General features: G+C 34.7%; 1 protein-coding gene and 1 pseudogene across 2 annotated transcripts; both read left to right on the top strand.

Annotated features, from left to right (window-relative positions):
* The first annotated feature begins 6,125 nt into the window (after positions 1-6,125).
* LOC122317876 (mitogen-activated protein kinase homolog NTF3-like) lies at positions 6,126-9,318 on the top strand. Of its 2 annotated transcripts, XM_043134926.1 has the most exons (4): positions 6,127-6,454; positions 6,544-6,766; positions 6,858-7,317; positions 8,325-9,318. In XM_043134926.1, exons 3-4 carry the CDS (start codon positions 6,895-6,897, stop codon positions 9,006-9,008), a joined length of 1,107 nt encoding a protein of 368 aa, XP_042990860.1. In that variant the 5' UTR covers positions 6,127-6,454; positions 6,544-6,766; positions 6,858-6,894; the 3' UTR covers positions 9,009-9,318. The 2 variants fall into 2 exon arrangements, with proteins under 2 accessions (XP_042990861.1, XP_042990860.1); XM_043134927.1 differs by having other exon boundaries at positions 6,126-7,317.
* Positions 9,319-10,909: 1,591 nt separating this feature from the next.
* LOC122317877 lies at positions 10,910-14,351 on the top strand (annotated as a pseudogene).
* Positions 14,352-23,630: the final 9,279 nt, after the last annotated feature.

Here is a 23,630-nt window from a genome sequence, read left to right as displayed (position 1 = left end):
ATATTATTTAAAAATATTTTCTTAATTATTAAGTAAAGAGAATCTATAGAAATGGATCAACTCTCGGTGGATTTCCTAAATAAATTAATTGGTAATGGCGTTGTGTCTACATTTTCTTTCTGATGAAAAAGCGTAGTGAGTAATTGAAAGTGACTTTCCAACAGCGCCTGTGCTCTTACTTGGACATCACATAACATCACTGTATAGTAACTGAAAAAATCAGCTGACAGATGTTGAAACCGGTAGAGAACCGATCGGTTTGATTTTGGGCCGAAACCGACTGGCCGGTTCGATTTGTCAATTCAGAATGATGGCATTGGTTTATGTATTTCTATATGTAAAGTCATAGTTAGATAATATAACCTTAAATTTCACTATATTGAATCATACATTTTTATATTTTTACATAGTTATAATCAGTACCTATGTAAATTTAAAGATCTACTATTTATTATACAAATTTTATTTTACTAATTCTTTCTCTTTCTTCCCACTCTCTCTCTCACAATCGTTTCCTCTTCTCCCTCTATCAACACCATAATGAATCTTTACCTTCACCGTTATTTTATTATTTAATATATAATATTTTTTTATCATTTTGTTATATTTTAATATTATATATAAAAATAATAATATTTTTACTATTATATTTATATTATTAATATCAAATATATGTAGTGGATGCTAATTATAAAATTATATAAAAAATTAATTTTAAGAAAAAAAATAATAATAATTTATTATTATTTTGATGTAAAGAAATTTTTTGAATGCAAAATCAATCTCCAAAAAAGAGATATTTTCACAAATGCATATGCATAAATTAATTTGAATGCATGCTCTACCTTCATTCTCACTGAAAAATAGAGATATTTAATAAATTCCCGATCAAAGAATTGGGAAAGAGACGTGGTGAAACTTTTTCAAGGACACAAATCATTTAGGGCTGGATACCCTAATCCAAATAATCAAATTTCATCTCATTATTATAATTTTTATATAAAATATAATAAATAATTCAATTTTTTTAAATTTTAAAAAAAATTAATAATATTTTATTTAATTTTTTATAAAATATTTTATTTTATCTCATCTAAACTATGTAACCAAAACTTACAAGGAATCCGATAGATTAGCATGCAAGGAAATGCCTTACAACTGATGTGTTTAATTAATCAGTATTATATAATAAGGATGATACGAAATTACGAATGAATGAAGCCAACTTCATCAAAGCAAAGACATATTATAAACAGATCATCAACCCACAACAGTCAACATCAGATAAAGATAAAAAGGTGATGGGAAAATTAAGGGGAGATTGAGATAATGGCCAATGGGCACGTTTGTCTTCACATCCAAGTTCAAATCGCTCTTCCTTTTTCTTTTTCTTTTTCTGTTCCCAGCGTGATCTTGAGTCGTCAAGACCCACTCCTACAAGTTGTGTTATTGGGAATAACTTTCTTCGTACATCCAAGTTCTGTGAATGCCTCTATTTGTCTTATACTTAAATTGTCTAACTCACTTTGCATACTTAATCTCTACAGGGGTTCCACTCGCACCATATGCCCTGATGTATTTTTTATTTAATTTTAATTTATTTGCAAGTCTTCTTATAGAAACACCCAAAATTTAGTTCATGTGTAAACTTTGTATTATTATTATTTATTTGTATCGGTTGTCTGAACAGTATCCGAGCACACTTCGGATAGTTTAAGGAGAAAATCATTTGAACCAACTCTTAGCGATTACTTTATATATTAGTTAATATAAAAATGTATTATTATTATTATTATTATTATTATTATTATTTTTTATTTATTTTTTATAATTGTAATGAGTTTCGCAACAAGCTATGTGTTTCAAACAGCATAACTTTAAATATTTTAGGTGAATGTAGGGCCAAAAGTTTTTGGAATTTTTATGTAGATTTTAAATATAAATGGACTAGGTGAGAAATAAGCAATACATGGGATCGGGGAGGTGTGTCCCTGCTTCCTTTTGGCAGTAAACTAATAGGCTACCAAAGTTTGAAAAAAAAAAATATATATATATATATATATTAGTTTTTTTTATGATTTAATAGGATGATATTTATGACTCTCTCTCTAAAAAATTATTTTGACCCACTTTTATAAAATTATTTTAATCTTATAAATTAATTACTTATAAGTCTAATTTAAAAATTCTTAATCCAACTGAAAAACAAAATAAATAAAATATATTTTATATAAAATAAAATTAATTAATAACATTATAACACGTTTTCACTATTAATAGAAATAAAAAAAGAAATCAATAGCTTTTATGAATAGGCACGGCACCTTTTTTCTTCTCCTTTACCTTTTTCATGCAGTTTTACTAATAAAATAAAAGTTTTTTTTTTTCTTTACAATATGCCAAAAGGTACTTTAAAATTGTCGTCTTCTGCTTTGCAGCTCTTTTACATATTACAGGCCGACAGTTACATATATCGGCTTAAGTTTGACTTTTTTTTTTTTTTTTTCATTCTTTTTTTGCCGATTTTCTTCTTTCATATATATATATATAATTGTATTGAACTATTGATACAGTATTATTTAGATTTTTTTATTTACATTTTCTTTTTTTCATGTATTGATTCAGCTATATTTTTATTTATAATTTTTTTTAAATAGATTGATTACTACTTGATTTGACTTAGATATAATTATGAATGATTATTTATTTTATGCATAAAGATTAACTTTAAATTCATGTTTTATGAGTAATTGAATTTCAAAGTAATTGAAAAAATTTATTTTAGAATATTGTCTCTTTCTTCAAGAAATTTGATATTGATATTTCAGAATTAAGCTCTCATTGTGTCCAAAGTCATAGTCATCATTAATGAGATCACATTACGATAGAACATCATTATCATTTTAAAATATTTAATATTACTATAGACTTTCAAATGTAAAAGCTTGACAATAGGTTTGGTGGAAGAGCAACAAAACTTTTGACCCTTAGTCATCTTTGGATGCAAAGGACTTTAATATTGATGATATCTGTTGTTTTACGAAAAAATCTTATCTTTTTTATTTTTCTGAAATGAGAAAATTAATAAAAAGTTTCAATTAAAGTATTTTGAAGTTGATATGCTTACTAATCCGAAGTTTTAAAATTTGTTATTCATTGCATATTTGTGTTGAAAATTAGTACAAACAAAGAAATCAAAAACATATGATCTTATTGATAGATTGATTTGTCTTATTTTGACTCTTGCAGTATCTACAATGATCGGTGAATGAACATTTTCAGTTATAAAGATTGTTAAAACAAGATTTCGCAACAAAACTGAAGATGAATTTCTAGCAAATAATTTAGTTTTCTATATTAAAACAAAAATAACTAAGAATTTAGATTTAGATTTAATAATTGATAATTTTATTTCTTTAAAAGAATGCAAATTACAATTTTAGACACTATGTTTTTTTTTTTTATATATATATTTGTATGAGTGTCTTTATATTATTTCAATGATATATTGTTCTTGACACATGATATACTTTTTTAGTATATAGGTTATATTCAACATATTCTATTTTTATTTTAGATCTTACTATCTGATTGTTCTATACCATAAAAAAAATTATATATAAATAGAATAAAAAATATCTTTTTATATTTTTAGCTTTACTTGGCTTCCGAAAACAAATTCCTGATTCCGCCACTACTAATTTTTGTTAGGTTTTATGCATTCTATATAGGATTCTCGTTTTGGAATTTTTTGGATTTTTTACTTCTTTTTACATAATGTATTCTTTAACCCGTCACAAGTAAATGTTATCAATAATACTGAGTATGGTCTTTTTTTTTTTTTAATATTTATTTTATGGGAACAACTTATGCAAAAAGCAATTTATCTCTCTATCTAAAAAGATCTGCGAGCTTATTTTGCTTTAATAATAACTTTTATTAGCTAATTTATTCAAACATGAGAAACATGGGGTTTCTATTCCGATCCGAAGTTGCTGTTTACATTAAATATTCGACTTTAATTACTTAAACTAAAAACGTGTTTTAGTAAATGAAGTCTTTTTCCAATCTTCTTTGCTGAAAAATATATGTGTAATTAAATGAAGCCTTACAGTTTTTTCGCGTTGGGTCAACGGTCTTCTAATGCGCGTCTATACTTTACAGATATTCTGTGAAAACATACATTTCAAACCTATATTTCTATTTATGTATATATGTGAGTTTGTGTGTGTATTTTTCAAATTTTTCATGGCACTTTTTATGGACATAATAAGAAGGTCCAAAGCAATGAAACTTTAATTTAGAAAAAAAGAAAAAAAGAAAAATTACGTGACAAGTAGAGTCTTGATAAGCAAGTAAATGAAGGATCATTTGAATTTTGGGGTTGTGCTCTTATATGGATTTTATTTTATTTTTTATGTTTTTAAAAGTCTCATTTTAGTGCTTAGCTCCCAAATCATTTGAATGTAATTCCATTTAATATCGGTCTTAGATATGAATTAAAATATTGTATAACAATAAAGTAGACTTATTTGAAGGCTTTTATACCATGCATAATCCACCTAATAAAATTTGCATATTTTAATATTGTAACTAACATTTCTCATAATATAATAAGAATTATTATGTCTGATTTGATTAAGTAGATGAGATTAAATGAGATGAAAAATATGTGAATAATAATGAAATAGTTTGAGTTAAGATATTTTATAAGTTTTTAGAAAATGAGAAAGAAAAAGTTAAATAAAAATATTATAAAGCTAAAATAATATTATAAAAATATTTTTTAGCATAATTTTTTATTTTGAAATTTGAAAAAGTTGAATTGTTTTTCATGTTTTGTTTAGAATTTTAAGAAAATTTTAATGATTAGATATGATTAGATAAAAAATTTGAAATTAAAAAATATTTGTGTTTAAATAGTGTTTGGATATTAGGTCCTATTTGGAAGTTAGACTTAACTACGATCAACTTAGTTCAGTTTAATTTTAAGTTGAGTTTAACATTTAGATATTCAACTCTCAAATTACTAAACTCATCTCTATATAAAATCTTTTTATACATAAGACCCACAATCTTTTTTAACTCGACATTTCTTTACACGTGAGACTTATAATAATTTCTTATAAATATATCTAAACTCATCTTAAATGGTATCAACTCATCTCGACATCTAAACGAAAAGAGATATTGAGATCATTTGTGAAACTGGGCCTTATTGATAACAAGATACAAAATATGGATTTGGTTGGGGTTGAGACATAGATGAATTGGAACAAGAGAAAAGAGACCGGCCTCAATCACAGTTGTCCATGCACATGATGCGCAGCTTGTTTGTGGCGGATAAGAAGGGTGGAGAATGTCGAATTTGAAGTTATATATATATATATATTCACGAGATTGATTGAATGAATTACAGGGCAAGTAAAGGCCGCCCCTTGTTTTCTCTTTTTTCATCTTTGCCATCAAGCATCTCCATAATGCTCCCTTATATTAGGTTCCATTCCATTCCTTATGCCCACACCCTCTGACGCCTGAGCTCTAATTAATCTGCCTAACTTAATCTCCCCACGTTGGATAAGATACAAGCTTATCATCAATCTTGAGAATACAATCAATGAACCATATCTCATATATTTTTTTGTAAGTAATACTATATACAGTCACTTTTACTTATTTTTTATACATTCTATTAATATAATTGATTATATTAATTTTTTAATACACAACCAATCACATCAGAGGAGTGCACAAAAAAGATCGTAAAAATGACTATACATAAAATTTTTATATTTATTTTTCTAATTGCAATGTACCTGAAATTATTTTAAAATGAGAAATTGTTTTTTTATCCGTTTTTATAAAAATCAAGTTTTTTAAGAAAATAAAAATATTTTCTTCACTTTTTAAGGTTTTTCAAGATTATATTTTATTTGAAGATATTATTATTTTTAATTTTAATTTTTTTTTATCAACAGTATAAAAATTGATAATTTCAAAAAAAGTTATGTTGGTAAATTAGATGATAAGTTGAGAAAAAAGTTTTGTATTTATCTCCATGACTATCTGATTAGACGTGTAGCAAGAGTTGGATTAGTATACAGTCTCATATTTTCTCGGCACTCTTAACAAATGATATCGCATTCATATATATATAGACTCGTCAGATATGAGAAAAATGCAGAAACATTTAACGTTGACGATCGAAGAACAAGAAGCTACATATATAGAGAGATGGGTGACTGATATTTCCTAAAACAAGCAACGAAAGATCCTTAGCCGCCGTTACCTCGATACATAGCCGTGTCGGGGGGTATTGAATCTTGCTCTTCTAATTCATACCCATCTCCATCTTTGATCTCTCCCTGAGCTTCCGGTTGATTCGCAACACCTGTCCTGATCACTAAGACCCATCCGATCTCTTTCCTTCAGAGCTCGGGATTATTTCTTCAAGGTCAGTCCTTTTCTTTTGTCAGATTTTGAGACTTTTGAAGGAAACAAAGAGAAATACCTGATATTGGTGGGGGGATGAATTTGTTGTAGGAGCCAAAGACTCGTGTATAGCGTGGGCGTGGAATTCTTCCCAGCTTCATTGTCGGAACATTGGTTTCGTGAATGGTGTGAAGGCTCGTATGAGTTTCTGGGTCGGATAACGCAAAAGGCGAGAATTTTTAATGTTTTAAGAAAGTCGGAGAAAAAGCGATACAGCAAAGAAGGCGACCCAAAAAGATCGAAATTCGAAACACCACCTAAGTATAATCGGCAAGTAAGGATCGATTCTAAACCCCTTCCTCATATCTATAAAGCCATAAACAGCATTCTCAATTTCTATTATTTGTTCCTTGAACCAAGCACAGGCCGTTGCTGGTTAGACTGCTACTGAGTAATTTGGGAATGGCTACTCCGGTAGAGCCTCCGAATGGCGTTAGGCAACGAGGGAAGCATTACTACACAATGTGGAAAACGGTGTTCGAGATCGACACCAAATACGTGCCCATCAAACCCGTAGGTAAAGGGGCATATGGGGTGGTGTGCTCTTCCATCAACAGGGAAACCAATGAGAAAGTTGCAATCAAGAAGATCAAAAACGTGTTTGAGAACACCATTGATGCGCTGAGAACGCTGAGGGAGCTGAAGCTTCTTAGACATCTTCGGCACGAGAATGTTATTGCTTTGAAGGATGTCATGAAGGCTAGTCATCGAAGGACTTTCAAGGACATATACTTGGTTTACGAACTTATGGATACGGATCTTCACCAGGTTATCAAGTCCTCGCAGCCACTTTCTGGTGATCATTGCAAATATTTCTTGTTCCAGGTAAATTAATTTGTCTTTCAGGCGTATGGTGTTTTTCATTCCAATTCGGTAATCGTACAAATAGACGAGGACGAGGGATTGCTCGGGAATGCATTCTTACATTGCAAATGAGTACGGGTTTACTTAAGTCAGTAATAAATATATGAGTCATGACCATTTATAATGATAGTATCAACCGAAAATTATTGAACAGAGAAGATAATGTTGAGTTATAGATTATGTTGGGTATTGAAGTGCTGGAAACAATTGGAATCGAATTTGCATGTGGATACTAACTATTAAGTTCGTTTGTTCTGTATTTATATCAGATTTAAGTGTCAAGTACTGCATTAGCATCAATGTTCAACCTTTAGGGTACAATCCATGGTGTGGACATGAATGAGTGTATAAAACTTGGATATGCTATGGGCGGTTCTGATTTTATAACTGGACTAGTTATGAATTTCGAGATTTGTTTACATGTTGTTGTTGGGTATCAGTGTCAAACTATACATACTTGCTGAGTTCTCCACTTCTCCTTTAAACTCATCTATTCTCTCCATAATAGTTGATGACTTCGATGCTAGTCCTCACCCCTTAGATCCTATATTATTGGAGTTATCGTGATAATTTATAGGAGGGATTATAGAGGTGTAAAACAATGATATTTCAATGCTGTAACAGTCAGGTTTTTTTCCTTTAAGTCCGGGATAAGTACAAACGAAGAGGGTGAGCCCTTTCTAATTAGCATGCTCCTCATATATAGAAACATAAATAACAAAAAAAAAAAAAAACTAAACAAACCGGTTGCATTCAATAACTTAAATTGGTGTAAGTATAATAATAGGGACAGCTTGTAGTATTTGCTGAATGGATTCATTAAAAGATGGTGGTCTTGCATTGCTAAGATCTAATGCATTTCGCACCGTAAAAACTTCGTTGAGTTTTGAACTCTCTCTTATCATCAATTTTTTCAACTACTCTTGTTTATCAATCTTCTTGTGACTGATTCATATTACACATACTAGTTGCTTCGAGGACTCAATTATCTTCATTCGGCAAATATCCTTCACCGGGACTTGAAGCCTGGGAACCTCCTTATCAATGCCAATTGTGACTTGAAGATATGTGATTTTGGACTGGCACGAACTAATGGAGGCGATGATCAGTTCATGACAGAGTATGTTGTCACTCGTTGGTACCGTGCACCGGAGCTCCTCTTGCGATGTGACAATTATGGGACCTCCATTGATGTGTGGTCTGTTGGATGCATCTTTGCTGAGATTCTTGGTCGGAAACCAATCTTCCCTGGAGAGGATTACCTCAACCAGCTGAAACTGATAATCAATGTTCTTGGCAGCCAACACAAAGCTGATCTTGAGTTCATTGACAATCCAAAGTCCAGGAAGTACATCAAATCACTACCCCATTCAGGGGGGATGCAGTTTTCCCATTTGTACCCCGAAGCTGACCCTTTAGCTATAGACTTGTTGCAAAGGATGCTTATGTTTGATCCAACTAAGAGAATTACCGTCTCTGAAGCACTCCAACACCCTTACATGTCAGAGCTGTATGATCCAAGAAGTAATTCTCCTGCCCAAGTCACAATTAATCTCGACATAGATGAAAATTTGGGGGAGAAGATGATTAGGGAGATGATGTGGGATGAGATGCTGCTTTACCATCCTGAAGCTACCTCTGCCCACGTGTAGGTACCATAAAGCATTCCCTTGATCGCGGTGTTTTCTATGATGCTTCTCTGGAGCTAATTCTAATGTTCCTATAGGAAACGTGCAATCTTAAACTTTTTGATTGCACTGAGATTTTGTTTTGAGGTATTGTTCATTAGTTTGAGTTCTTTAAATTGAAGTACGGGACATGGCATCTTGTAACTTGTAAATAGTTGATGCCGTTAGTTGCAGTCTAGGAATATCGGCTCTTGTATAATTCATGTTGATGTATGGCATGATTGGCTAAAGATATTATAACTCCGAGATGCATCAATAATCATAGATTTTGTAAGAGTTCTTATCCTCTCTTCCTCTAGAAAATTGAATTGTCATAGGCATTCATGATCATGAAAATACATGGTTCTCTTGTTGAATGCATGTACCCAGACCGATACATGCGAGAAACTATTCACCTTGGTGTTTTGATCCTTTGAATCGGAACATTAGGAAGATGGTGTGGAAGGTATTTTAAAGCTTTTCGTTTTGCAGTTTTTTAAAACTCTTTCCAATGTTTCCTCAGATGGGTAACAAAATTAAGTTGTGGGTTCAAATTCTAAAAAGTGCCATGAGAGCATTATATTTATTACTATCGACCGAATAATATGTTTTAATTTTTTTCTTCATAAAAAGAAAAGGTGGGGAATTCCAGAGGTTGATACTCAGCATCCTTGTATAACATCTTTACCTATTGATATAACATCCTTGTAGTTCTTTTTAAATAAAAAATGATATTTGCAGTCTTTTTGAGAAAAAATGAATAAATATAAAATTTAGATGAAAAAATTAATTTTTTAATAATAATTTTTACCTTCTTTTTATAAAAATATACGTGTTTGCACAATCTATCATTATATCTAGGATTACTTGTTTTCTTAAGACAAACTTGATTAATGACCTCATCTAAACGACTCACCAAATTTTTTAATTTTGCTTCAGCCCGTCATATGGGTGACAAAGTTGTAAGCCCAAACAACTTTAAAAGCATAGCTCTGGGGTCCCAAGCCCATGTGACTGGGCTTAGCATATATCCATGAACTTCTAGTGAATATGCTTCTTGAATACGAGTGCTTGCGCCAACTAAAAGGCATTCAATTTCAAATTATCCTAGAACTAGAAGCAGAAGAGACCAAAATTAAAAAATTTTCTAATATTTCCCTTTTAGCAATGCTGCTCTACATTGTAGAATTGACTATCTTTAGTCACACGTAATGATGTAGCATATTTCAAATGATTTTATTTATCAATTACTTAAATGGTAGCCGCTTAAAATGTATCACATCATCAAGTGTGAGTGAAGATAACAAAATTTAAAATGAACAAGAATATTATTCATTTCTTTTCCTTCAAACTTTTATATGATCAATGAAACTTCTTGAAATAAATATATGGTGGAAAAGGAAAGGTTTTATATGGGTTTAACGTTCCTTTTATACAATTGTGTTATTGGCTCAAACATAGGTTGTCGATCAACGATAAAGAATCTAGCTTGTTTGTCGAGATTCCAAACATATCTCTAATGTGAAAGTCTCTCACGTCAGTTAATAACAGAAGTACCAAACTTTTGGCTTTATTTTTATAACAGCAAGGAGGGGGCTGACTCCACACACCGAGATCGGAGTTTTCATGCAGCTTAATTCCCACACTCCAAGAGTACGAAAATTGATAATTTCAAAAAAAGTTATGTTGGTAAATTAGACGATAAGTTGAGAAAAATGTTGTGTATTTATCTCCATGACTATCTGATTAGACGTGTAGCGAGAGTTGGATTAGTATACAGACTCATATTTTCTTGGCACACTTAACAAATGATATCGCATTCATACATATCATATATATATATATATATGTATATATGTATGGACTCGTCAGATATGGGAAAAATGCAGAAACATTCACGTTGACGATCGAAGAACAAGAAGTTATGTATATAGAGAGAGGGGTGACTGATATTTCCCAAAACAAGCAAAGAAAGATCCTTAGCCGCCGTTTCCTCGATACATAGCCGTGTCGGGCGGTGTTGAATCGTGCTCTTCTAATCCATACCCATCTTTGATCTCTCCCTAAGTTTCCGGTTGATTCGCAACTCCTGTCCTGATCCCTAAGACCCATCCGATCTCTTTCCTTCAGAGCACGGGATTATTTCTTTAAGGTCAGTCCTTCTCTTTTATCAGATTTTGAGACTTTTGAAGGAAACAACGAGAAATACCTGATATTGGTGGGTGGGTGAATTTGTTGTAGGAGCCCGAGACTCGTGTATAGCGTGGGCGTGGAATTCTTCCCAGCTTCATTGTCGGAACACTGGTTTCGTGAATGGTGCGAAGGCTCGTATGAGTTTCTGGGTCGGATAACGCAAAAGGCGAAAATTTTTAATGTTTTAAGAAAGTCGGAGAAAAGCGATACGGCAAAGAAGGCGACCCAAAAAGATCGAAATTCGAAACACCACCCAAATATAATCGGCAAGTAAGAATCGATTCTAAACCCCTTCCTCATATCTATAAAGCTATAAACAGCATTCTCAATTTCCATTCTTTGTTCGTTGAACTAATCACAGGCTGTTGGTGGTTAGATTGCTACTGAGTAATTTGGGAATGGCTACTCCGGTAGAGCCTCCGAATGGCGTTAGGCAACGAGGGAAGCATTACTACACAATGTGGAATACGGTGTTCGAGATCGACACCAAATACGTGCCCATAAAACCCGTAGGTAAAGGGGCATATGGGGTGGTGTGCTCTTCAACAGTTAAACCAATGAGAAAGTTGCAATCAAGAAGATCAAAAATGTGTTTGAGAACACCATTGATGCGCTGAGAACGCTGAGGTAGCTGAAGCTTCTTAGACATCTTCGGCACGAGAATGTTATTGCTTTGAAGGATGTCATGAAGGCTAGTCATCGAAGGACTTTCAAGGACATATAATTGGTTTACGAACTTATGGATACGGATCTTCGTCAGGTTATCAAGTCCTCGTAGCCACTTTCTGGTGATCATTGCAAATATTTCTTGTTCCAGGTAAATTAATTTGTCTTTCAGGCGTATGGTGTTTTTCATTCCAATTTGGTAATCGTACAAATAGACGAGGACGAGGGATTGCTTGGGAATGCATTCTTACATTGCAAATGAGTACCGTTTTACTTAAGGACACTGTTAGTAATAATTATTTGACCATTTATAATGAACCGAAAATTATTGAACAGAGAAGATCATGTTGAGTCATAGATAATGTTTGGTATTGAAGTGCTGGAAACAATTAGAATGGAATTTACATGTGGATACTAACTATTAAGTTCGATTGTTCTATATTTATATCAGATTTAAGTGTCAAGCACTGCATTAGCATCAATGTTCAACCTTTAGGAGACAATCCATGGTGCGGACATGGATGAGTGTATAAAACTTGGATATGCCGTGGGCGGTTCTGATTTTCTAACTGGACTAGTTATGAATTTCTAGATTTGCTTACATGTTGTTGTTGGAGTTCTCCACTTCTCCTTTAAAGTTATCTATTCTCTCCATAATAATTGATGACTTCGATGCTAGTCCTCACCCCTTAGATCCTATATTATTGGAGTTCCCGTGATAATTTATAGGAGAGATTATAGAGGAGTAAAACTATGATATTTCAATGTTGTAACAGTCAAGTTTAGCCCAGACAATTTATTTTTTTTATTTTTATTTTTATTATTTATTTATTTATTTATTTTTCTTCTTCTTCTTTCTGGGATAAGTACAAACGAAGAGGGTGAGCCCTTTCTAATGAGCATGCTCCTCAAATATAGAAACATAAATAACAAAAAAACAAAAAAAAAAAAAATGAAAACCAAACAAAACGGTTGCATTCAATAACTTCAGTTGGTGTAAGTATAATAATTTTTTTTTTTGATGTCGGGGAACCTCTCCAAGGCAGGGCCCTTTGGACCCACCCTTGCAGAATAAACTCCGGTCCCGTGCACCGCACCCTCGGAAGTTTCCCTACACGGAATTGGTTAAATCGCTGGCTTTTCACCAGGGGGTGTGGTCCCAAAGGATTGTTTGCACCCATGAGGTGTTGAACCTTGGACCTTGAAGGGAATGAGACCCCAAGACTAAGGCCTTCACCACTTGGGCCAACCCCTTGGGGTTGGTGTAAGTATAATAATAGGGACAGCTTGTAGTATTTGCTGAATGGATTCATTAAAAGATGGTGGTCTTGCATTGCTAAGATCTAAAGCAGTTCGCACTGTAAAAACTTCGTTGCGTTTTGAACTCTCTCTTATCATCATTTTTTTCAAGTACTCTTGACTGTCAATCTTCTTGTGACTGATTCATATTACACATACTAGTTGCTTCGAGGACTCAATTATCTTCATTCGGCAAATATCCTTCACCAGGACTTGAAGCCTGGGAACCTCCTTATCAATGCCAATTGTGACTTGAAGATATGTGATTTTGAGCTCGCACGAACTAATGGAGGTGATGATCAGTTCACGACAGAGTATGTTGTCACTCATTGGTACCGTGCACCAGAGCTCCTCTTGCGATGTGACAATTATGGAACCTCCATTGATGTGTGGTCTGTAGGATGCATCTTTGCTGAGAATTCTTGGTCGGAAACCAATCTTCCCTGGAGAGGATTGCCTGAACCAGCTGAAACTGATAATCAATGTTCTTGGCAGCCAACACAAAGCTGATCTTGAGTTCATTGATAATCCAAAGTCCAGGAAGTACATCAAATCACTACCCCATTCAAGGGGGATGCAGTTTTCCCGTTTGTACCCCGAAGCTGACCCTTTAGCTATAGACTTGTTGCAAAGGATGCTTATGTTTGATCCAACTAAGAGAATTACCGTCCCTGAAGCACTCCAACACCCTTACATGTCAGAACTGTATGATCCAAGAAGTAATTCTCCTGCCCAAGTCACAATTAATCTCGACATAGATGAAAATTTGGGGGAGAAGATGATTAGGGAGATGATGTGGAATGAGATGCTGCTTTACCATCCTGAAGCTATCTCTGCCCACCTGTAGGTACCGTAAAGCATTCCCTTGATCGCGGTGTTTTCTATGATGCTTCTCTGGAGCTAATTCTAATGTTCCTATAGGAAACGTGCAATCTTAAACTTTGTGATTGCACTGAGATTTTGTTTTCAGGTATTGTTCATTAGTTTGAGTTCTTCAAATTGAAGTACTGGACATGGCATCTTGTAACTTGTAAATAGTTGATGCCGTTAATTGTAGTCTAGGAATATCGGCTCTTGTATAAATCATGATGAATGTATGGCATGATTGGCTAAAGATATTATAACTCGAGATGCATCAATAATTATAGATTTAGTAAGAGTTCTTATCCTCTTTTCCTCTAGAAAATTGAATTGTCATAGGCATTCATGATCATGAAAATACATGATTCTCTTGTTGAATGCATGTACCCAGGCTCATACATGCGAGAAACTCTTCACCTTGGTGTTTTGATCCTTTGAATAGGGACATTAGGAAGATGGTGTGGAAGGTTTTTTTAAAGCTTTTCGTTTTGCAGTTTTTTAAAACTCTTTTTAATATTTCCTCAGATGGGTAACAAAATTAAGTCGCGGGTTCAAATTCTAAAAGGTGCCATGAGGGCATTATATTTATTACTATCGACCGAATAATATGTTTTAATTTTTTTTCTTCATAAAGAGAAAAGGTGGGGAATTCCAGAGGTTGATACTTGTATAACATCTTTACCTATTGAGATAACATAGTTGTAGGTCTTTTTAAAGAAAAATGATATTTGGAGTTATTTTGAGAAAAAAAAAATGAGATCTATATAAAAAAATTAATCTTTTAATGTGAATTTTATTATTTTTTTTATAAAAAATATGTAATATTTGTACAATTCATAATTATATATAGAATTACTTGTTTTTAAAGCAAACTTGATCCATGACCTCGTCCCAACCAGTCACCAAATTTTTTAATTTTTCATGCTTAATTTCCATATATTTCGGTTGGCTCTTTTTTAAAGTATCCTTATAAAAGGAGATATTACCAAACAATAGGCAATAAAGAAAGAACTGAGAAGACTCTTGTAGATATAAAATAAATCTATAAATTAATATAATTTCGTTAGATCTATTTTATAATAAATATAATTTTATCAAACGATATGAGTTTGTAAATTTAAATATTTAAAACATATTTAAAGTGCCTTTTTTACAGCTGATCAAAATGTCATGCATTAATATATGTATATAATTAAAGGGCTGCATGGCCATCAGAGGAAGCTTCATCTTCCACTGACTTCAGAATAAAATGTGCGAATGAAATTCACAAAAAGTACAAGACGATGGGGCAAAGGTTTTGAATGCTTTATTACAATCTTATTTCACGAAAACTTGGCTACTAATTCGTGGAGAGGACGACGCACCTTCCATGTACACTATTGGGGGATATGCATTAATATCTGTTGTTAGTGATATGCATTAGGGGATGTATAAGCAGTACTGCTTCTTTTCTTGACTTCCTTTTCTTCTTTTGCCTTGAATACTAACAACATAATAAATCAATGAAGCAAGCATTTCCCGAACAAAACCCTGATTTTCTCTTTCTGTGGGGGGTTTTCCTTCTTTAAATTAATCCTACAATATGTAATATTCTCATTTAAATCTCATACCTAGTGAGTCTAAAGGCCTGTTTGGAGTTGCATTAAGAGTTTTAAAAAGTATTTGAATAGTCTTAAAAACTCTTTAATGAAAAAAATTAGATTGTTTGGATGTTACATATTAAAGTATTTTTTAATATCAAATAGGCTAAAAAGTATATTTGAAGAAAAAAGATAATTTTTGTGCTTTTCCTCAAATGTGTTTGTCCAAATAATTCGAAATGTAATTCAAATTTTAAAAAGACTGTCAATGGGCACAAATACCTATACAACTTTCAGATAATTATATCTTTCAAACTTTTAAAAATATGGTTATAATCTTTAAAAAATCAAATGATCGTCATTTCTATCTCAGAAAATATTTTTTTAATTTGTTTTTTTAAAAAATATAATATGTTGAAAGTGTTTTAAATATAAGATTATCAAACAATAAATAATTGTTTAATAATAGAAGTTATTACTTAAACTATAAGTAATAAACCTTAAAATTGTAAGATATATTTCCCACTACAATCCCTAAGTGCATGTTTACAATTGCAGTGTGTAATACAATTTCACTGGTTTCATCTTCATGTCAACGATGGTTGTGTTTAGTGGTGTTTAGTCCAGTTTGCTTCACTATTAGGAGTAGTTACGTTGGGATGGGGATGTCGAGAAATGATTTGGTTGAGCAGAAGTGCTTTGAGTTTGAAAAGTTAAATGATAAATGGTGGAGATGCACAGAGAGTAGTTGTCGTGCAATGAATCATATCTCCATACCTCAAGATTCTATGGGTTGGTTGGCTGCCACAGTGCAGGAAGCTTTAGATTATAGGGGTTCTTCAGAGTTTATTAGATTGAGACGCAATGGCTCTTAGGTACTGGTCTTATAGCGGCAGCGTAACTCCTATGGGAGTTTCTTATCCTTATCGAAGTTTGGTCAAGGGAAGCGGCATGGTATGTTAGTGATACCGGAAGGGAGAAGGGGGGTAGGGTGAAGGAACTTTGGGGAATTATTGAAGGAAATCGCCGTGTCTTCCTCTATATTGGAAGGGAAAAACAGAGGCAACCCTCAATGGTGGCCTTCATCGTCTTAGTCCTTCCCTCTGTCGTAGGGTCATCTCCCTTGTTCGTATAGAGAGGCTTTGTCTCGGGCCCCAAAACATGTAGAGAGGACAGATGAGTCTTCTCCTTCGGTGAAAAATCATAATTGTGGAAAGAACGACAGGAGGGTGTCGGGGCTTAATATGGAAAATGTATTGCATGCGTTGGCTAAGATGGATAAACAAGTGGGGACCTTGCAGATGAACATGGGAGTGCTGAAACATTGCATTGTGGAGATAAGTGCTTGTGATGAGTTGGGCCATGAAAAAGGGTCTCAGCTGGATAATGAGGGTTTAGAAGAAATTGGGTTTCAGGCTGAGGGGAAGGGCTTGGTGACAGTTGTGCCTAAAGGGCCCATCGAAGGTCCTCATGGCATGCACTTCAATCAAGTTGAAGGCCTTTCAATTAGCCCAAACACTGATAGGTTGAAGATGGCCCAGGCCTAGGCTCAACACTTCATATAGATCTAGCCGATTTAGACACCGGTCTAGGCCCAGGCTTAACACACCACTTAGATCCAGCTGGAACAGACTCTGGTCCAAGCCCAACAATTTGTTCAGCCCAGTTCGTCAATCAAACCTAGCGGGTCATCTTTGAAAGTCGATGCCCCTTCAACGTCTAATGGGCCTCAACCCCAACCACCGGTGACGGGTCAGGGGTCAACGTTGAAGGTGGTGGGCTCGCTGGCGAGGACAGGGGTGTCAGAAGTTTTATCAGAGAGGCCAGGGGTGCCGGATGGTGCGCTGGTAAGGACAGAGGATAGATTTGTTGCTATGCAAAGTGATGAGAGGCCAACTCTATCACCAGAAAGTCCACAGACTAGGTCGACTAAGGTGGATGGTGGCCTTGCCATCTCTTTGACGCTAAATGAAACACCAGGGAGTAGATCTTGGGTCTCGGGGCCGCCGTTAGGTGATTTCTCTCGAGAAATGGAGGGGAGTGATGGTATTAAGATGGGGGAATGCAATTTTCTTGATGTAAGGAGGCCTTCTGAAATTGTTGAGGAACCCAGGGATGAGCCTATCCAAATTTGTGGTGTAGACCCAGAATCAGTGTCCCTTCAACTGGCACTGGTTGATAAAAATTGTTCTGGTGGGGAGGGGACTGTGCTAACACCTTTAGGCACAATCCCACCTACATTCAATTATGAGAGATGTCCTTCTAACTGGGTTTTCAAAAAGGTGGAGGAGATACAAGCTGTTATTGGAATTTCGTATGAAGGCGATGAAGATAAATTGGCTCTTCTTATGGCTATTGAAGATAGGCGATTGAAGTCAGATAATAAGTAGAATAGGGAACTTAAAATGCTAACTTGTTCCATTAATTATGATGCGAATGAGGGAAGTGGCGGTAGGGATAGAGTGAAAGGGAGGGGCATTCTCGACTTACATGCTGCCTAAGATCATTTCTTGGAATGTGTGGGGGCTTAATGATTGCAATAAATACCTCCGTATCAAATCTTTATTGCAGATGTGGAAGGGGGATGCTGTGTGTTTTCAAGAAACTAAACTAAGCTTCATTGATAGAAAAATCGTGCGGAGTTTATGGGGGTACTCGTACATGGGATGGGCCTATTTGGCCTCTTTGGGAGCTTCAGGCGGAGTATTATTAATGTGGGATAAAAAGTGGTTGAGGTGATTGGGGAATGTATCAGTGATTACTCGGTAGCATCACGTTTCAAAAATGTGGTCAACGACTGGGAATGAGCATTTGTAGGCTCTTACAAGCCGAATGTGGACAGGGAAAGGAGGAGGCTATGGGAAGAGTTGGCTGGTATACACTCTTTATGGGATGTATCGTAGTGTATGAGGGGAGGGATTTCAACACTACTCATTTCCCTAGTGAGCGACAAGGCATCTTCAGAATTCTATAGCCATGGAGGAGTTCTCCGAGTTCATCTTTGAGCTAGATCTAATGGATCTTTCCCTGATAGGGGGCGAGTTTATGGTCTAATGGTTGGGTTTGGTCAAAACTGGATAGATTTCTTGTATCTCTTTCGTGGGAAGCCCATTATTCGGAGGTATGTCAAAAACGACTAGCTCGTGTAAGTTCAAATCATTTTCCTATCCTATTAGATTGTGGGGGCATTCATAGTGGTCATCGATACTTCAAGTTTGAAAACATGTGGCTTGCAGCGGATGGGTTTGTAGAGATGGTTCGTACTTGGTGGTCCTCGTATCAGTTTACTGGCACTCTAAGTTTTACTCTTGCAGGTAAGTTGAAGGCTCTGAAACAAGACCTGAAGAAGTGGAACTTGGAATTTTTTGGACACATCGACGATCAGAAGTCTACACTCTTGGAGGAATTGCAAGAACTAGAGAGGAGGGAACTAATGAGAGATACTTTGGAGGAGATACTTATGAGAAAGGGCATGATTTTGGCAAATTTGGAGAGGGTCTTGTTGTCAGGGGAGATTTCTTGGCATCAAAAATTCAGGGCCCTTTGGTTGAAAGAACGCGACAAGTGCATGAAGTACTTTCACAAAGTGGCTAACTCACAATGGCGCAGTAACACTATTGAGTCACTACACTCAGTTAATCAGGTGCTATCTCCTCTTGATCTAGAAAACCACGCTGTGAACTATTACGAGTGCCTTCTCTCAGAATCGACTGGTTGGAGGCCAAAGCCTGACACTCTGTCCTTTAAAACAATTGATCCTCATAATGTGAATATCTTGGAGAGACCGTTTGAGGAAGATGAGATTTACAAGGTCATCTATGTTATGGCCAAGGATAAAGCGCCGGAGCCGGATGGTTTTTCAATGGGGTTCTTTCGAACTTGTTGGGATATCGTTAAATGTGATGTTATGCAAGTCTTTAGTGAATTCCATTCTTTTCAAAAGTTTGAAAAATCTCTTAATGCTATGTTCATCGCTCTCATCCCTAAGAGACACGGGGCTACGATTATTGAGGATTTCCGCCCTATAAGCTTGATTAGTGGAGTTTACAAGATTATTTCGAAGGTTCTTGCTAACTGTCTAAGCCCGATGCTGGAACATATTATTTCCAAGCCTCAGAACGCTTTTATTCGTGGAAGACAAATTATTGACTCGGTGCTCATTGCAAATGAGTGCTTAGATCATAGATTGAGGGAGGGTGAACCATGTATATTGTGCAAGCTTTTCATGGAGAAGTCTTATAATCACGTGAACTAGGACTTCCTTTTATATATGCTTAGGAGGTGTGGTTTTGGCGATAGGTGGATGCTCGGATGTGCACTGCATTTCAACAGCTCTGTTTTCAGTTCTAGTTAATGGTACACCTGTTGGTTTTTTTGATAGTTCTCGTGGTTTGCGGCAATGAGACCCTCTATCTCCTCTTTTATTTGTTCTAGCTATGGAGGCTCTTAGTCAGATGGTACAGGCCGTTGTTGATGGAGGGTTCTTATTTGACTTCAAGGTGGGTAATGGCACGGTAATGATTTCTTATCTATTATTTGTAGACGATACCCTACTCTTCTGTGAAGCGAATAGGGAACAGATTCAAACTCTACGAGCACTGTTACTTTGCTTTGAAGCAGTGTCGGGGCTCAAGGTGAATCTTGGCAAGTTTGAGATTGTTCTGGTGGTTGTGGTTTCAAATACACACAGCTTAGTAAGTTATTTGGACTGTCAGGTGTCCTCTTTTCCTTTGAAATATCTGGGCCTTCCGCTGGGAGCATCTTTTAAGGCTAGACATATTTGAGATGAGGTACTGGAGAAGATAGAGAATAAGTTGGCTGGCTGGTGACGGGTATACTTATCGAAAGGAGGTCGACTTACTCTTATTAAGAGCACCCTTATGAACCTTCCCACTTATTTTTTATCACTGTTTCCTTTGTCGGTAGGGGTGGGGAACAAAATTGAGAAAATCTTTAGGGCATTCCTATGGAGGGGCATGGAGGAAGAGAAGAAATTCTATCTGGTTGGATGAAAGATAGTTTGTGCTCCAGTCGTACAGGGAGTGTGTGACTTGAGAAATTTTAGTAAAACTCTATTGGGGAAATGGTTATGGAGATATCACTCGGAAGGGGAATCATTGTGGAAAGAAATTATTATCGCTCGATATGGAGCTGCCTGGGGCGGTTGGTGTTCCAACGAAGGGAGAGGGGGATATGGTGTGGGTTTGTGGAAATTTATAAGGAGGGGGTGGTCTTGTTTTGAGAAACATATTCGATTTGTTGTTGGAGAAGGCAATAAAATCAGTTTCTGGTAGGGCGTGTGGTGTGGAGATCATGTATTGGAAAGAGTTTTTTCCGAATTTTTATCGTATTGCTGCTAATAGGGAGGCTTCAGTGGTGGATATGTGGTTTCTCTATTATGGCACTCCTTAGTGGGATGTTCTCTTCAACAGAGACTTTCATGATTGAGAATTTTCTTTTGTATTAGATTTTCTCAGCCTCCTATATTCCATGGGGACTCCTATGGAATAGTGTGATCGTGTGAAGTGGAGGTATAATAATCATAAGAAATTTACTGTAAAGGCGTACTACAAAATTTTGACCACACAAAATCATCCTCCATTCCCTTGGAAAAATATTTAAAGGTCTCGTGTACTCTCCAAAGTAGCCTTCTTTGTATGGAACGCTACACTTGAGAAGATCTTGACTACGGATAACTTGAGAAAGAGGGGGTGTGTAGTGATGGATTGGTGTTATATGTGCAAAAAGAATGGAGAATCTATGGATCACCTTCTACTACATTGAGGTTACAAGGGAGTTATGAGATGAGATTTTCCAAAGGGTAGACGTTGCTTGGGTTATGCCTTTGAGGGTGGTGGATCTGTTGGGGTATTGGTGGAAGTTACAAGGCTGCCAACAAGTGGCAGCAGTGTGGAAGATGATTTCCCTTTGTATCATGTGGTGTGTTTGGTCGGAAAGAAATGCACGTTGCCTTGAAGACAAGGAATGCACTCTGGCAGAACTAAAGAATTTTTTTCTTCACACTTTACTCATTTGGTTTTCCGCTATTGTACTAAATGGAGATAATGTCCATGATTTCTTGCCTTTAATTCCTCGCTCATAGAATGTACTTAGGTACCTTATATATACTTATTATGTACACGGACCATGCCTTTCTTATTCTGAGCAATAATATGTATCTTTTACTCATAAAAAAAAAAAAAAAATCTCCTGTCCAAGTCACAATTAATCTCGACATAGATAAAAATTTGGGGGAGAAGATGATTAGGAAGATGATGTGGAATGAGATGCTGCTTTACCATCCTGAAGCTACCTCTGCCCACGTGTAGGTACCGTAAAGCATTCCCTTGATCGCGGTGTTTTCTACGATGCTTCTCTGGAGCTAATTCTAATGTTCCTATAGGAAACGTGCAATCTTAAACTTTGTGATTGCACTGAGATTTGTTTTGAGGTATTATTCATTAGTTTGAGTTCTTTAAATTGAAGTACTGGACATAGCATCTTGTAACTTGTAAATAGTTGATGCCGTTAGTTGTATAGTCTAGGAATATCGGCTCTTGTATAATTCATGATGAATGTATGGCATGATTAGCTAAAGATATTATAACTCGAGATGCATCAATGATCATAGATTTAGTAAGAGTTCTTATCCTTTCTTCGTCTAGAAAATTGAATTGTCATAGGCATTCATGATCATGAAAATACATGATTCTCTTGTTGAATGCACGTACCCAGACCCATATATGCGAGAAACTATTCACCTTGGTGTTTTGATCATTGTTTAACATCATTACCTATTAAAATAACATAGTTGTAAGTCTTTTTAAAGAAAAATGATATTTATAATTATTTTAAAAAATTAAAAAATAAATATGAATTTTGTATAAAAAAATTAATTTTTTAATAATAAATTTTATTTTATTTTTATAAAAAATATACTATGGTTGCGTAACCTGTAATTATATCTCAAATTACTTGTTTTTAAGTGAAACTTGATCCATGACCTCGTCGCAACGACTCATCAAATTTTTTAATTTTATTTCAGCCCATCATAACGGTGAACGCAAAAGTTGTAAGCCCAAACAACTTTAAAAGCATAGCACTGGGGTTACAAGCCCATGTAACTGGGCTTAGCATAAATCCATTAACTTCTTCCGAGTATGCTTCTTGAATACGAGGCAACTGCTTGCGCCCATTGAAAGCCATTCAATTTCAAATTATCCTAGAACTAGAAGTAGACGCTACCAAAATTACAAAAAAAAAAAAAAAAAAAAAATTCTAATATTTCCATTTTAGTAAGCTGTTCTGCGTTGTAGAACTTACTATCTTTAGTCACACGTAATGATGTAGCGTATTTCAAATGATTTTACTTATCAATTACTTAATCGGTAGTCGCTTAAAATGTATCACATCATCAAGTTTGATTGAAGATAATAAAATTTAAGATGAACAAAAATATTATTTATTTCTTTTCGTTTGAACTTTTAATGGTCAACGAAACTTCTTGAAATAAACATGGTGGAAAGAGAAAGGTTTTATATGGGCTTAATGTTACTTTTATACTATTGTGTTATTGGCTCAAACATAGGTTGTTGATCAACGATAAAGAATCCATTTATAAGCTTGCTTGTCGATATAAAATAAAAGTACTAAACTTTTTGCTTTATTTTTATAACTGCAAGGAAGGGTCAGAGTCCACGCACCGAGATCGGAGTTTTCATGCTTAATTCCCATATATTTCGGTTGGCTCCTTTTTCAAGTATCCTTATAAAATGGGATATTACCAAACAATGGGCAATAAAGAAACAGCTGAAAAGATATAAAATAAATTTATAAATTGATATAATTCGTTAGATCTATTTTATAATAAAAATAATTTTATAATCTGACGTATTATATCAATCCACGTCAGTTTATAGATTTAAATATTTAAAGCATACTTAAAGTACCTTTTTTTAACAGCTGATCAAAATGTCATGCATTAATATATGTATATAATTAAAGGGCT

Source organism: Carya illinoinensis, chromosome 8, assembly GCF_018687715.1.
Source record: "Carya illinoinensis cultivar Pawnee chromosome 8, C.illinoinensisPawnee_v1, whole genome shotgun sequence".
Lineage (NCBI taxonomy): Eukaryota > Viridiplantae > Streptophyta > Magnoliopsida > Fagales > Juglandaceae > Carya > Carya illinoinensis.
This window is presented reverse-complemented; position numbering and strand designations above follow the sequence as displayed.

What these genes read in the sequence shown, in the direction of transcription:
- LOC122317876 (XM_043134927.1), top strand. Translation starts at nt 6,895, where the DNA reads ATGGCTACTCCGGTAGAGCCTCCGAATGGCGTTAGGCAACGAGGGAAG. An exon ending in GCAAATATTTCTTGTTCCAG is followed by an intron (nt 7,318 to 8,324) that starts GTAAATTAATTT and finishes TACACATACTAG; the next exon opens with TTGCTTCGAGGACTCAATTA.